Source organism: Temnothorax curvispinosus, unplaced genomic scaffold (assembly GCF_003070985.1).
Source record: "Temnothorax curvispinosus isolate PA1 unplaced genomic scaffold, ASM307098v1 QBEX01015766.1, whole genome shotgun sequence".
In the NCBI taxonomy this organism is placed as follows: Eukaryota; Metazoa; Arthropoda; class Insecta; order Hymenoptera; family Formicidae; genus Temnothorax; species Temnothorax curvispinosus.
Window position 1 is genome coordinate 328,669 of NW_020225546.1, and position 13,744 is coordinate 342,412.

General features: G+C 36.5%; 3 protein-coding genes and 1 long non-coding RNA gene across 4 annotated transcripts; 2 read left to right on the plus strand and 2 right to left on the minus strand.

Moving 5' to 3' along the window:
* Window positions 1-1,192: 1,192 nt before the first annotated feature.
* LOC112466021 (ras-related protein Rab-30-like) lies at window positions 1,193-3,915 on the minus strand. Its single transcript, XM_025033867.1, has 5 exons — window positions 3,443-3,915; window positions 2,810-2,893; window positions 2,548-2,731; window positions 2,291-2,442; window positions 1,193-2,219 (listed from the first exon to the last, which is right to left on the minus strand). Exons 1-5 carry the CDS (start codon window positions 3,527-3,529, stop codon window positions 2,109-2,111), a joined length of 618 nt encoding a protein of 205 aa, XP_024889635.1. The 5' UTR covers window positions 3,530-3,915; the 3' UTR covers window positions 1,193-2,108.
* Window positions 3,916-4,264: 349 nt separating this feature from the next.
* On the plus strand, window positions 4,265-5,662 carry LOC112466020 (vacuolar-sorting protein SNF8). The gene is made up of 2 exons (XM_025033866.1): window positions 4,265-5,384; window positions 5,476-5,662. Exon 1 carries the CDS (start codon window positions 4,601-4,603, stop codon window positions 5,354-5,356), a length of 756 nt encoding a protein of 251 aa, XP_024889634.1. The 5' UTR covers window positions 4,265-4,600; the 3' UTR covers window positions 5,357-5,384; window positions 5,476-5,662.
* LOC112466019 (sodium channel and clathrin linker 1-like) lies at window positions 5,306-8,143 on the minus strand. The gene is made up of 7 exons (XM_025033864.1): window positions 7,949-8,143; window positions 7,799-7,871; window positions 7,201-7,684; window positions 6,109-7,123; window positions 5,873-6,001; window positions 5,638-5,802; window positions 5,306-5,546 (listed from the first exon to the last, which is right to left on the minus strand). Exons 1-7 carry the CDS (start codon window positions 7,996-7,998, stop codon window positions 5,519-5,521), a joined length of 1,944 nt encoding a protein of 647 aa, XP_024889632.1. The 5' UTR covers window positions 7,999-8,143; the 3' UTR covers window positions 5,306-5,518.
* A 453-nt stretch (window positions 8,144-8,596) lies between these two features.
* Window positions 8,597-12,273, plus strand: LOC112466040. The gene is made up of 5 exons (XR_003042095.1): window positions 8,597-8,657; window positions 9,228-9,311; window positions 9,922-10,000; window positions 10,950-11,259; window positions 11,730-12,273. It is a non-coding gene; the product is annotated as an uncharacterized LOC112466040 (long non-coding RNA).
* Window positions 12,274-13,744: the final 1,471 nt, after the last annotated feature.

Below are 13,744 nucleotides of genomic sequence, written 5' to 3' on the forward strand. Positions count from 1 at the left end.
TCGATTTTAATTTCTTATCGCTACATACTTTATGCAAAATCTACATAACGAGCTAAAGATATTAATTGTCGAGCGATAAAAATGTTAACAGAGCTGTGAAAATTAATGAAGTGAATCAGAATGCACACATGTATGTACAAGCTGATGATTAAGCGTAATTATCCTGAGTATGCGAACTTCATTCGATGCTAATGTTCAACTTCAATCGCTTATAACTTTGCAACTTTTGCGACACACATTTTCATAAGTAATAATATATATAAATAAATTTAATATTTTAAGTAGCAGTACACGATTATATTTTGGTGCACACATTTCTATTAAAAGATAATATTATACAAAAATACAAAAACTCATTTAATCAAGTATTTAAAAACTTGTGCAAAAGTCTTAAATGAAGATATATTTGATATAAATCTTGTGTGTAACTTATTGTTAATTTTGATAAATTTTGATTGATTTTTACATATTAGAAATACGATATAAATTGGTATTACCTATATAATTTTTTAATGTTGGCAAAATCTGTAAACCAGGGACAAATGGCACGTGCATAGCGCGTGCATTGTTATATATTCTAATCTATATATATATAATTTTCTATGATTAAAATACAATAACATAATATTAATTTTATACCAAGAAAATTGATATATGTGTTTTGACCAATATAGTTTTTATTACAAGTTGCGATTTTTTATATTATGCATTGTTAATAACTTACATTATATAATTATAACAAAACGTTTTTATATAACATAAAACCTTTGGATTAATTCAAACTGAATAGTTTGCATAAACTTAACCGTATTAAAAAGATCTTAACTGCAGGTATCGATAAAAGTAAAATACAATAACTTTTATGTTAACATCTAACATATATATTGTTATGCATTTTTCTAAGAATTTGTAGAAATTATACAAATTGCAGAAATTTGGCAGAATTTATACAAATTCAATTGAGTATTAATAGATGAGTAAAAAAAAATTAAAAATAGAAATGTAACAATTCCGAACTCTAATTTAATCTTCCTTTGCTGCGAGGGAGATGAATGTTTATCTCAATAAAATCATACAATTCATACAAAAGAAACAATCTATGACAATCAATACTAATAAGCTACGGATTATTAAAAAAAAAAAAATCAGAAAGTTTCAGCCAACAAGAAATTTATAACAAAATACATATTATTTATAACGGTTATGTATATTGGAGTATATAAAGTATTAAAAAAGTGTGAAAAGACTAGAGACATTTTAACATTATATACGAAATGTATACAGAATAACTAATAATCAACCATGTATCGTTTATAAGATTCATAAATTATAAATATAAAGTAAATATAACAAGATCTGATCATGTAAATGCTAGTAGACTTTATAATAATGTCATAAATATCTTATCACTTTTCTAGATTATAACATAATAAATAATCCATTAAAATAAAAAATCATTCTCGTTGATTATTGTATCTCTAGAGTTACAGTGTCATTTATGCCTCAATTTTAACATGCTGTTATGAGCACATTGTGAGCTGCCTTCTTCAAAATAGCGTGATAAACACATGTAAATATTGCACATTAGAAATAACTTTATACATCGTAGGCTTGTGACGTGTTGTAAAAATCTTATTATTACTAATAAGATTTTGGACGAGTTACCAAAATCCATTGTGATAATAACTATTTGTACTTTCGAAGTAACAAAAAAAAAAGAAAACACTACAATTATATAAAACAAAAATTTCCATTGCGCAAATGGAAATAAATGCTTAAACAATTTAACATCAAGCAATGTTACTTCAATGAAATTAAAACGCGAATAATAGAGCGTAAAATTGCGCTATATATCTATAAAAATTTAATGTCCTATAAGCTAGAGTGCTTAATGACATATTTAAATTGTTGGTTTAAATATGTTTTAAATATTAAATATATCTTACAACATAGTATAAAGCAACGTAGCATATAATATCATAACACTAAACAATAACACTGTGTATCAAAGATATACATGTACTATACGTTTCCTAAATTATCAAATATTGATACGCTCGATTTCAATCACCGTGTCTATAAAAAAAGGTATAACATACAAAAATTACTTAGGAGAGTCTGCTACAACCGCAATTACTACTATCACCGATTGACGTCGTTTTACCGTTTATTGAAGTTGTATTCGTTTCATACCGAGGTAATTCCTTACTGCGTGCTTGCTAAAATAACATACGAGCACTGCAAAATGTTCTAAACGAAATAATCGTAAAATAAAAATACGTTCGCTTACCTCCATAAGTTCAGCTGCTATCTCCATAAATAATCTTTCTACATTTTCCGCTTCTTTGGCGGACGTTTCTAAGAAGTACATCCCATGCCTTTGCGCAAAATCTTCTCCTACGTGCGTCGGTATCTCTCTATCTTCTCGATCAATTTTATTTCCTGACAGAACAATAGAAAACATACAGAATTGATTCACGAGGTGATCGACGAGAGAGAGAGAGAGAGACTTTCTTAGTTTATAATCTTCATATTTTTTTTATTTACCTACTAATATCCTAAGAACTTTATTACTCGCATATTCCTCGATTTCCCTCAACCAATCTGGCAAACAATCGAACGTAGGTTGACAAGAAATATCATAAACTAATATCAATGCGTGTGCTGATCTATAATAACTTTGAGTAATGGAACGAAATCTTTCCTGACCTGCAGTATCCCAGATTTGCAACTGAAATAAAAAAAAGAAAACAACATTAGATCGCAAATCATATGTAGCGAACGCGCACGTCACATACAAACTGTATACCTTGACTTTTTCATTTTCTACTTCGACAGTTTTAATCATAAAGTCAACTCCAATCGTTGCACCTTGTCCAGGTGGAAATAAACCCTGTAAATTTTAAAATGTTCACTAAAATTATGGCCAGGTTAATAGATATAATTTTGGTTGTCATTGAATTATTCGTTTAATTTGCCAATTTATATTCACCATTCTCTCATCATTTATTAGCATATGTGAAAGCTGTTACCTTGTTATAAATGTAATGTATTCTATAGTAAGAGATTACAAGTTTTTATAAAGTAGTATGAAAAATGGATCTCCTAATAAGAATAAACTTTAGAAAGTTTCGTAGAAACCAAGCAATGACATCGACTGAAACTACAATGCAATGGTATATGTCGCAGGCAAACGGACTATGCTAGATCAGCTTTGAGGTAACGTTTCACATATGTAGATGACATCATCTCCAGGATGCATAAATAACAAACTTTCCACCCTTCCGGGAAACGCGTTCGCGCGTGAACTAGGCGCGCGGGGTGCGGAGGAAGGTAGGGGGGTCCCACGAGACCGACTCTCGCGAGCTTTCCTCGGGCGAGCTTTTCGCGATCCTCGGCGGGAAGAGATGCGAGGGGGGAGAGAAGAGAGTCGCCGACGCACCTGAGTGAATCGTCGCACCAGGCAGGTCTTGCCCACCCCGGCGTTCCCCACGAGCACGACCTTGAAGAGAAACTTGTAGTCCTCCATGTTCGCGGGCCACTGTCCGGCACCGGGAGGCGGGGGTCCGCGCTCGCAAGTCTCCCGGGGCTCAACGGGGACGGCGCATCCGTGCGATGCGGGGACAACAGCTCCCGATACCGACCGCGTCACCGCCGACTTTCAACAAGCGTTCACCGTTCACCTCGACCGTCGAGACGGCGGGCCGAATATCACGCACGCACACACACGGATGGACGGACGGCCGCGCGCGCTCACGGCTCACCTCCTCGCGATCGTGCGAGGAAGGGAGAAAGAGAGAGGAGAGAGAAATCGACGGCGACTACCTCGGCATCGTCGCCGCGCTGCACGCGATCCTCACTCGGCTCTCGCGTCTCCCTTGGACGCGACCGACGACATTGTTGTTGGTTATGTATATAGGCCCCCGCTGGACGCGCTAGACGAACTGTAGGTGTAGGAGACTGCGGAGTAGTGCGGAGAGGCGGGAGACGCCTCTTTCATCGCGATCCGGGGATCCGCCATCTAGCCTCATCTTCTTGGATCAACTGTCAACAAGCTACCAACCTTGGGTAATTTCTCGACTAATAATGGTGCTCCCGGCTCCGGATTACTCCGGAAGCCCGGAGAGCTTTGACTTATTATTGATAGGTCGATATGATTTTTTTTCGGTATTTTGTTGTATGGGAAAATTCTTTTCTGTCAAGGTTTTTATTGCAAATCTGTAATTATATTCATTTAAAATGGAACAACTTAAATTAGGCTTGAATTAGTTGTAAACGTCAAGGACGTAGGCCTCTTTTGTATTGCGAAAAGTCTTGTATGGAACAGAATTCGCTGACGTTTGTGTTACCTGCCGGAATTGCCGGAAATATCCGTGGCAACGTAGTTCGATGCTTACATTTGCAATATTTGCATATAAAGGCGCCACTGGACACAAACACGATCATGTTCACATTCACATTGTTCACTTGAGTCCACTCTCACACTCAGGCTTCTGTCTGTCAATAGTGTCAATACCGAAAATATTTGATTCGACGCCGACGAAGTCGGTCTCGTCGAGTTGAATTTGAGCCTGACAATCAGAGAAACGTCGCGGAAAGGATGAGACGAAAGGCGGGAGTGGGCGCGATACATAAGCAGAAGTTGGAGCAGGAGAAGTACCGGGACAAGGGCACGGAGATCCAGGAGAACCAGTTCGAGCAGATGACCAAGCACATGGAGACGTTCCGCGTGAATCTCGAGGAGTTCGCCTCGAAGCACAAGAGCGAGATTAAGAAGAACGCGCGTTTCCGTCGACAGTTCACGGAGATGTGCGCCTCGATAGGCGTGGACCCGCTGGCGTCCGGCAAGGGTTTCTGGTCGGTGCTGGGCATCGGCGACTTCTACTACGAGCTCGCTGTCCAGATCGTCGAGGTCTGCATGGCGACCAACTACAAGAACGGCGGCCTGATCTCTCTGGACGAGCTGAGAACGCGTCTGATACAGGCCAGAGGACGCAGGAAGGAGCATCAGGAGATCACCAATGAAGATCTGCTGGCAGCTGCGAAGAAGTTGAAGATATTCGGTAACGGCTTCTCCGTCGTTCCCATCGGCAGAGGGAAGCATTTGGTGCAGTCGATACCTGGCGAACTCAGCATGGACCATACCGCGGTGTTGCATCAGGCTAGTCTCTCCGCGAACGCCTACGTCTCCAAGTCCATTCTGTGCAAGGAATTAAGGTGGGAGGAGGACAGAGCGCAGAAGGCTCTGGACCACATGATGAAGGAAGGATTAGCTTGGTTGGACAAGCAAGCGGAGGACGAGACGTTGTATTGGTTTCCTAGTTTATTCACAGCTTGCATCGTTTCCACAGAATAAACTCGGTGTTAACATTGTTATCAGATAGGTAGGGAATAATTTTAAAAAAGTATTAACGTTGCTTCTAAAGGTGCGTATCTCTTTGGTAAATAAAGCCAGTCGTTCTATAATATTTACAGCATCTGAGATGTGTCGCGATCGACCTATATGCAGAAGATATTGTCACCTGGCCTCGGATCCTTGTACATAACTAAAATCACAAAAGAGAGAAGGAAATATAGGTAAAAAAGAAAATGCCACTTTGATACGATTCAATTTCTCTAAGATTGTATAGTACGAACCTGTGTTGAATAGTATCTGTTTTAAATGGAGTAAATTGCGGTTTGCAAAGTAGGAAAGCTTTTTGTAATTCGGCGTTTTCTTTCCGTAACGATTTAACTTTTTCACGTAATTCCTTGGACTTTACTTGGAATCGTGCCGTCAAAGATTTCGCCTCGTCTCTCCATCTTAAAATAAAATGAAATAAATCAAATTTTGTCATTCAATCAGATTTTATATAGCGATAGATCTTATTACCTTCTGCTTAATTTTTGATGAATTGCCACATGCTGCGTCATCTCTCGTATTTTTTTATCAAAATGTTCTTGTTGCTTACTCAATTGCTCAGTTAACAGAGACTGCCAATTGTGGTCCAGATTTTCAACTCTGGAGAACATAGACTTTTAAGTACACCCAAAGCGAAAGAGTTATTTATTTTAAGTAAGTATAGTATATAGATATGTATTAAAATGTTGTACAATAAAATTATTTACCGTATATCCAGAGTATGTTTGCTGGTATCCGCGCGATGTTGCGTGGGAACTTGTATCGGAGAAAAATTGATGCCTGATTTACCCTCCGTTATGTAATTCTCTTTCAAAAGATTCGCTTCTAATTCGCGAATCTTAGTTTCCAATGTGCCTCGTTCATAATCTCTCTTATGTATCTCGCGATCGAAAGCCGACTGCAGCGATTTCAATTCTGTCGCTAGAGATTCCTTGTCATCTGTAGCCTTGACTAATTGGCCCTCTAAATTAACGTAGCGATCAATCGCGTCCTTCGTCCTCTCGTCAGCTAACTTGATGCGGTCTCCTACATCCGTAGAGTTCTGCTGTTGTATCTGCTTCAGCTTCTCGTTCGAAGTTACTAACTTTTCTTCCAAATTAACAATCTTTTCTCGCAGCTGTTGCACCTCTAAATTATATTGTCTCTTGCATATCTCGTTGCAAGCCTCCAACTTGGAGTCCGTCTGTTTCAATGCTTGCTCGAAGGTCAGAATCTTCGCGGTTGATTTTTCCAATAAATCCTCGGAATCCCGACGCGTCTTCTCCAGTTCCTCCTCCGCCAATCTGCTCTCTCTTTGCAATCGATCCAGTAACATCGCCTTTTCCCGCAATTCCGATTTCAGCTCTTTGATCTCTAATAAATATTTCTTCGCACTGTGCTCATGAGCGTCCTTCAATTTAGTGATCTCCTCTCGCATCTTAACGGCGTGTTCCTCGGCAATGGTAGCCAATCGAGTTTCCAACCTGGCGTTTTGCTCTGCAATTTGTGCCTCTCTTTGAAGTACGAAGTCCTTTTCTTTTACCGCAGATTCTATCAGATCGAGGGCTTCGGCCATCTTGCATTTAGTTTCTTCGTTTTTCGCCGCAATATTGCTGGCCGCTCGTCTACTCTCGTTCAGTCTTCTCTCCAAATCTGACTTTAAATGATTTATCCTCTGTATCTCTGCCTTCGCGGCAGACAATTCTTCCGTTAACGACTGTATCGTCTGCTGACTATTCCTATCTTTTAAATAAAATTACTGACGTACTATCTCTCTCTTTCGTATCTCAAATTAAATAAAACTAACATAAATCACCGACCTTTCTGTTGACTGTCTTGTTGGAACTCCTGAAATCTTGTCGCTACTTCCTGTTTTTCTCGCTTTAGACTTTCTATCGTTTCCTTACTCGACATCCACATGGACTGCTGCTTCGCAAAATTTTCCTTAGCCTGAAGTAACTTGCTCTCCAAAGCCTTTATAGCTTCCGAATATGATTGCCTGACGTCCCTCAGTTGCTCCTCATAAAACTTGGCATCTCTATTGTCTACCGAGCGAGTTCTCAATTCCTGCTCCAAAGCGTCCACAGCTTTCATCGACACCTGCCACAGTTGGACCGCGGAATCCTTCTCCATTTGTAGGACCGCGATGTGCTCCTTCAAATTCCTAATTATCTTATTGTGCGCATCCTCGCTCTCACATTCCTCCGCATGGACGCGAGAAATGTAATCGCGTACAGCATCGCTGCTATTCTTATTCTCAACGTGCAAAGCTTGTAACTCGGAACGAAGGCCGGTTTGTTCCGTCTGTAAGAGGTATTCGTATCATGTATAAAATTGTCACAGTCAGTTTAAGAACGAGATACAATTAGATAAAGATGTATCGCATATTGAATGGACTGTCAATGGGAATAAGCTTACTTTGCACATTTCCAACTCCCGTTTAAGCTCCTCAACAATGTCATTGTACTCCTGCAGAATAACATGATGTTCTCTGGAATATATGGAAGGAATAATTATCTTTTATCTGACAAAAAGAATATACTCCGGATTTCCTAACCTCACACTCACCCGCGTTTCAGCGCGTTGTACTCCGAATCGAGTATCTTCGTCTCAAACATTTTTTTCCTAGGAAACTTTGATTTACAAAAGGCAAATCACTTGTAGAAAATTTGATCCCGATATCTAAATTATTTTTATTTAATTCATTCAACGTTCAACAACAAACTATTTGTGTTGACATTTGGTTTCGATCATACACACATATTACGCATACACTGATACGTGCAACGTGTGTCGATGTGTATATATATATTTGAACCCGTTTCAACGCTATAAAATGCATGAAATTATAAATATTCGATACATTGATAATTAAATTGTTTTCAATAAATTTATCAAGAATTAAATGGCAATTAATATTATATATCGATATAATTTTCATTGCGATAAGCGGATAAGATAATCATGATTATTAAATGAAATTAATATAAGTATTTCGGGATTGTAATATTGAAATTATTTATCATAATTAAATGTATATGCATTTTCCAGAGGACTTATGCCTTCAGAACATATTATCGAGTGTCGGCTTTCGAACATAGATTTTCAGTTGAGTAACGGGGTCCCAGGCGTCACTGGCGTCAGCTCGACTCGCGTCGTACCGGGCTGAAGTTGCCGCTACTTTCGAACCGCCGACATATCGTCATCATTAATGGAACGCGGCCGACACGGGATGGATCGAGCCTCGAGCTGAGCGGCGTCGCGACGCATTTAACCGGTAAGCATAATCGTCGTCCGCTCGTATTTACGCGTATCTTGTAATGTTCGAAACTCGCAGCGCGGATTCGCTCGCGAAGCGGCGAAATTTTGTCCAAGTTCTGCGTATCGCACGAAATAGTCCGATCGAGGTCCGTGGGCGCGAGCAAACGACAAGGCGACGATCGTACCTTCGCGTACCGCGCTCCGCGAGGTATCCACCTTCGATTTTATAATAGATCATATTCAGTTCGCGTTGTCGTTACGAGAAGGTAATCGCCGCCAAGTGTTTCCTTCATTATTCAGAGACCAGACGTTCGTTGTACATAGGCGCGGGAAACGCGCGAGTGCGTATGGCTGTCGCGTGAAGTCACCCGTGCGATTTGCGAAATTGCCTCGCCATTTTTGGACGCCTTCTCGCCGCGTTAATTCACGGAACGTGATGAGCGTCCGTTGAATTCGTATATAACACTCTTCTCATCGCGTTATTCATCGCGTCGCGGCGCGATAAAGCGTGTCTCGCGTGCGGTCGTTGTAGTCGAACGATTAATGCGTCTGTATTTGTAATCGATGAACTCGTTTTTGCGAGCAGGTGATGCGGACGAAAAACTGGCAATGGCGAGAGAGGAGGAGAGGAGGCCTGGGAGGCATCGGGCGACAGCGGAAAGGCGGACGGGTAATTATTATTTATCACTTGGAATTAAACGTTTATCTGCGCGAATTGCATTTTGTGCGCCATTCGTATTTTATATTTCGTGGATTATAAAAAAGTAGTAATAAAAGAAATGGTAATATAAAATAATGAGCTAGAAAAAAATATAAATTATTTTGCGTACTTTTAAGGCACTTTGAATATTTAATAAGATATTTATGATAATTGATATTTTTTTGTAAATAATAATTAATATTTAATATTAAATAGTATTTAATTTTTACAAAGTAACATATGAATTATTAGAAAAATGATTTAAATAATGAATATCTATTGTGAGATATTGTGCGTATAATTAACATTGCATTAATACGATACGGAATAACTGCCATACAATCATTTTAATTTCGCGCATAATCGTAATTAGGCGATACACTTCATTTTTGTTTTACTTTTATATTGAATAGAGTAGGTTATACAGAAATGATTTCTCACTTAATAACATCGTTTTTAAAGAATGCTAAAATAATTATATTCGTCTTGGGATACAAAAATTTTGTGTAAAGTTATAATAATCCATTAATTTGCATAATTACCTTGTTCGATCATATAAAGTATATATTTTACTTTTCAGATAAATGTTAGATGTAACGCACGATGATAATACACCCTTCGGAGTTGGCCTGAACTTCGCGAAACAGAAAATATTCGGTGTAAGTAAAATTATTTCGTAGAATTGAATATTTCGTAGCGACAATAAAAATCAGTTGCGGCGCGCGACCTTGGCGGTTTGTTTTTGTGACGTAGCACGATGAAGCGCGCTATTGTCTACATTAGGTCACCGCGCTTATCATTCACGCGCCGACGTTCGAGCCGACCGGTCTGGCAGCCGCGTCGCGTCGTAGCGCGTTATCGTCCTACCCTACAAAACGCGATTATTCCTTACGAACAATTCACGAGTATCAACCCGCGCGATTAACTGTTATACAATTAAAACGATCTGCAAGCGACGGCTGCTTATCGACGCGGATATTTCGCGAGCTTCACTCGTCCATTACGTTAGAGATCGAAGCGATAGAAAATGAGAGTTGTATATCGTTTAATTGGCACATTTATTGCCGGTAATTAGTTCTTTAACGATACCTCGCATCGCGCATTAACTTTTTCGCCTGATTTGAAGGTAATTCCATCTGTTATCGTGTGAGAATACGGAGCAACGCGAATTGCTGGCTCGAATGTTTTAAGCAACGAAATACCGTCACGTGTGAATTGTTTATTCGGTATTTCGTATATTCTGCGGAAAAGTATATGCATTTGACGTCGCGTAAAGTGCCGCGCGATCTGTATTTTATTGTTATTAAATTAGTATATGTAAAATTAATATTGTAAGTGGACACATATTTATATAACATATTCTCAATACGTTTAAGATTTAAAAATCTTAACTTTATCTCGCAAAATTAAAGATTTTGATATTTTCAAGAACTCTGTAATTTAGAAAGCTAATGTAAGACTTTTTTTGAGATTGCATTTTTTTAATTATTTAATAAATATTTATTCAAAGACAAATAAAAAATTCAATGCGCGTAATAATTATTTTTTGAAATGTTAATTATTTTGAGCGTTGCTCTAATTTGGATATTATTTCTGTTGTGATTACAGATCGACATAATTTATGTTACTACCGCGGCGGAGTTTCAAGAAAAAACTTGGACATTACGTTTTCAAACAATCGAAAGAGTTCGACGTATAAATAAATCGCGCGTAATTCATCGCGTTTTTTAATTTCGCGTAATTTCAACTTCGGGAGTGCCGTACAAGTTCGGAAGCAAGTTTCGCGCGATCATCGTATTGCGATAATTAGTTTGCTCGCGATCGTAATTAGTGAGTGTTACGTAAGTGCCAGGAACCAAGGAATCTGAGAGGAGGAGGAGGTCTGGGAGACATCGGGCGACAGTGGAGCAACCATGCGGTAAGTAATATTTTATTTTATGTATTATTTGCTTTTTTTTGTATTATTGTGTTCTTGCATACGTAGTATGTGTATGTGCGGATTTGATAATTTATTCCCGAAAGGTGATATAATATAACGTTCTCCATTTTGCATTATGTATGATGCCATGCATATGGAAGATTTTTGATGTTATGTTACTTTAGTCGTGCGCACATACACACATACGCTATATTTATATATGAAAATCAAACTTTATTTTATAAAATTTCAAAATTTTGATATTTTCAAGAAATTTACATTAAAAAACAAGATTTTTTCTCAGAAATTGCATAATTGTTTTTGTAAAAGTCTATTATAATTTTAAAAATATCCATTATTAAAGATAAATAACAAATTTAATACGCGTAACAATTACTTTTTAAAAATATTAATTATTTTATATTAATTGCTATAATTTGTTATAATTTTGATATATTTGTATGTTACAGAGTTCAACGTAGCTTCGAAAGCAGTTTATAACTCCACTGTTGCGCATCGTGCCGGTGAGTGCTTTTTTAATTTAAATGAGATAAAGAATCTGTGAAAAGAATTGCACGAATACGATATATTTAGATGTTATATCTTAGGTTGACAGTAATAAAAAATGTAATATCTCACAGATTCATTTGTCTTAAAATGGATGGGCTAGAACAGATTAGAATAAATTTTTAATTCTGGATCTTTAATTCTGAAAATAAAATTATCCGGCGATTTATTATGAATAGAATGCACTCGTATACGCACAAAGCATGCAAAATAGAGCTTATTGTGTTATTTTACATTATTTATTGTCACACGTTTCTTTTTATTCCATCCTCGTCCTATTACTCGTGTCCGAGCGTGGTGACTTCTCTTCATATACATGTGTTGCGCACGTAGATTATACACATTGTACATTCTTTTTATTACTCGATTCTTAATAGAATACTAATTACGAGACACATTAGTCGCTTATAATTTATAAAATAAACTTGCAAGTACAAAACAGTGATAGGAAATATTTCATATAGAAAAAGAAATCGCGAAGCAAAAAGTAAAAAAGATCTTTTCAATATTTATATATTACAAGATGAAAAGAAGAACAGTACATATTTTATCGTTACATAGGGTATTCAATTATTTTATCTAAAAGAGAGATGCGTTCATTTACTGATTTATTCTTATAATGACATTTTATTCTAATCTTTTATAGCGTATTCATCTATACATATTGATTGGTAACTTGATTTATGTGGCTCGAAACGAAGTAAAATATCGTGAATTTAACAAATATTTCACTGCGGAACAGAAAAAAGTTTTTAAATAGATTATTTCATAAAGCTGATTAATGACATGTGTAAATTGTACCTGAAATATATATTTAAAATACTTAAAATATATTGAAATTTTTTAATGTAAAATTAAATTAATTTTTATAATTTATTGGCACTAAAATGAGTTAAGATATTTGTTTTCATTTAATACGTTTAATAGATTACGCATTCCACATTTAACAATAGAAAGTTTAAGTATAATTTTGTAAGAGGATCAATATTTTATATTTAAAGATAACTCAATCTGGACGTGTTATATTATATTCCTCCATAATTGAACGATATTTTACTTCGAGATATTGAAGAGCACTGATATTACCAACGATTTTTGGTCACCCAATGTAAATATCTGATCATTTAGCATATTGCGGTATTTATTTTACTGCAATTTAAAAATACCGATATTTCGTAGTTATACATATCTATTGCATGATTTATTTCTAAAATTGCATTCTGTTAATCAAAGACAGAGATAATTTGAATTATCTCCGAGCTCATTTGATAGCAGTGAAAATTTATCATGGACCAGCGATCTTTAATAACATCTCGTTGATGTTTTTATCATGGACTAGCGGTCTTTAATAACATCTCGTTGATGTTATTACACGTGATTACACACGAAAAGTTCCTCGTACGGATTTATACGTAAAAAATTAATATCTCGTCGTGTTATATATATTAATAGCTGGTAGAGTAATATTGAATTCGGCAGTGAATATGGTCGGTCACTATACTGACAAAAACCGATGGGTTTGCTAGACATGACAGATATTTCTGAGTAAAATTCTGGGAACTTAATTCAGTTTTCTCAGAAAAAGCTACATAGGTAATAATATTACTCGAATTTATATTTTAAAAATATTTTTATTAAAATAATTATTCAGTGTTAAAAGCTGCAAATATGAAAATGACTGAACATATTAATGAAAAAATACGACACACCTCGGTCCTACTGTTTTTTATTTACGATAAAAGCTTATGTTATGTATAATGTGTATAATTTTTAGGATAAAGATGCATTAATAGATACAGATACATTGCGATTATGAAATGAATAATTTAATTTTATTCTAAATTTAATAATGGATTACGTAAGTGATTATAGTTTTTATTTAATTGTAATGTTTAGCTCTATATATCGCACATATAAT

Excerpts from the sequence above, each read along its gene's own strand:
- LOC112466021 (XM_025033867.1), bottom strand. The coding sequence starts at position 3,529 with ATGGAGGACTACAAGTTTCTCTTCAAGGTCGTGCTCGTGGGGAACGCC. Across the intron at positions 2,732-2,809 it reads TAGAAAATGAAAAAGTCAAG|TTGCAAATCTGGGATACTGC; the intron begins GTATACAGTTTG and ends TTTTTATTTCAG. Across the intron at positions 2,443-2,547 it reads AGTTCTTAGGATATTAGTAG|GAAATAAAATTGATCGAGAA; the intron begins GTAAATAAAAAA and ends TTGTTCTGTCAG.
- LOC112466020 (XM_025033866.1), top strand. The coding sequence starts at position 4,601 with ATGAGACGAAAGGCGGGAGTGGGCGCGATACATAAGCAGAAGTTGGAG.
- LOC112466019 (XM_025033864.1), bottom strand. The coding sequence starts at position 7,998 with ATGTTTGAGACGAAGATACTCGATTCGGAGTACAACGCGCTGAAACGC. Across the intron at positions 7,872-7,948 it reads TACAACGCGCTGAAACGCGG|AGAACATCATGTTATTCTGC; the intron begins GTGAGTGTGAGG and ends CATATATTCCAG. Across the intron at positions 7,685-7,798 it reads GGGAGTTGGAAATGTGCAAA|ACGGAACAAACCGGCCTTCG; the intron begins GTAAGCTTATTC and ends TACCTCTTACAG.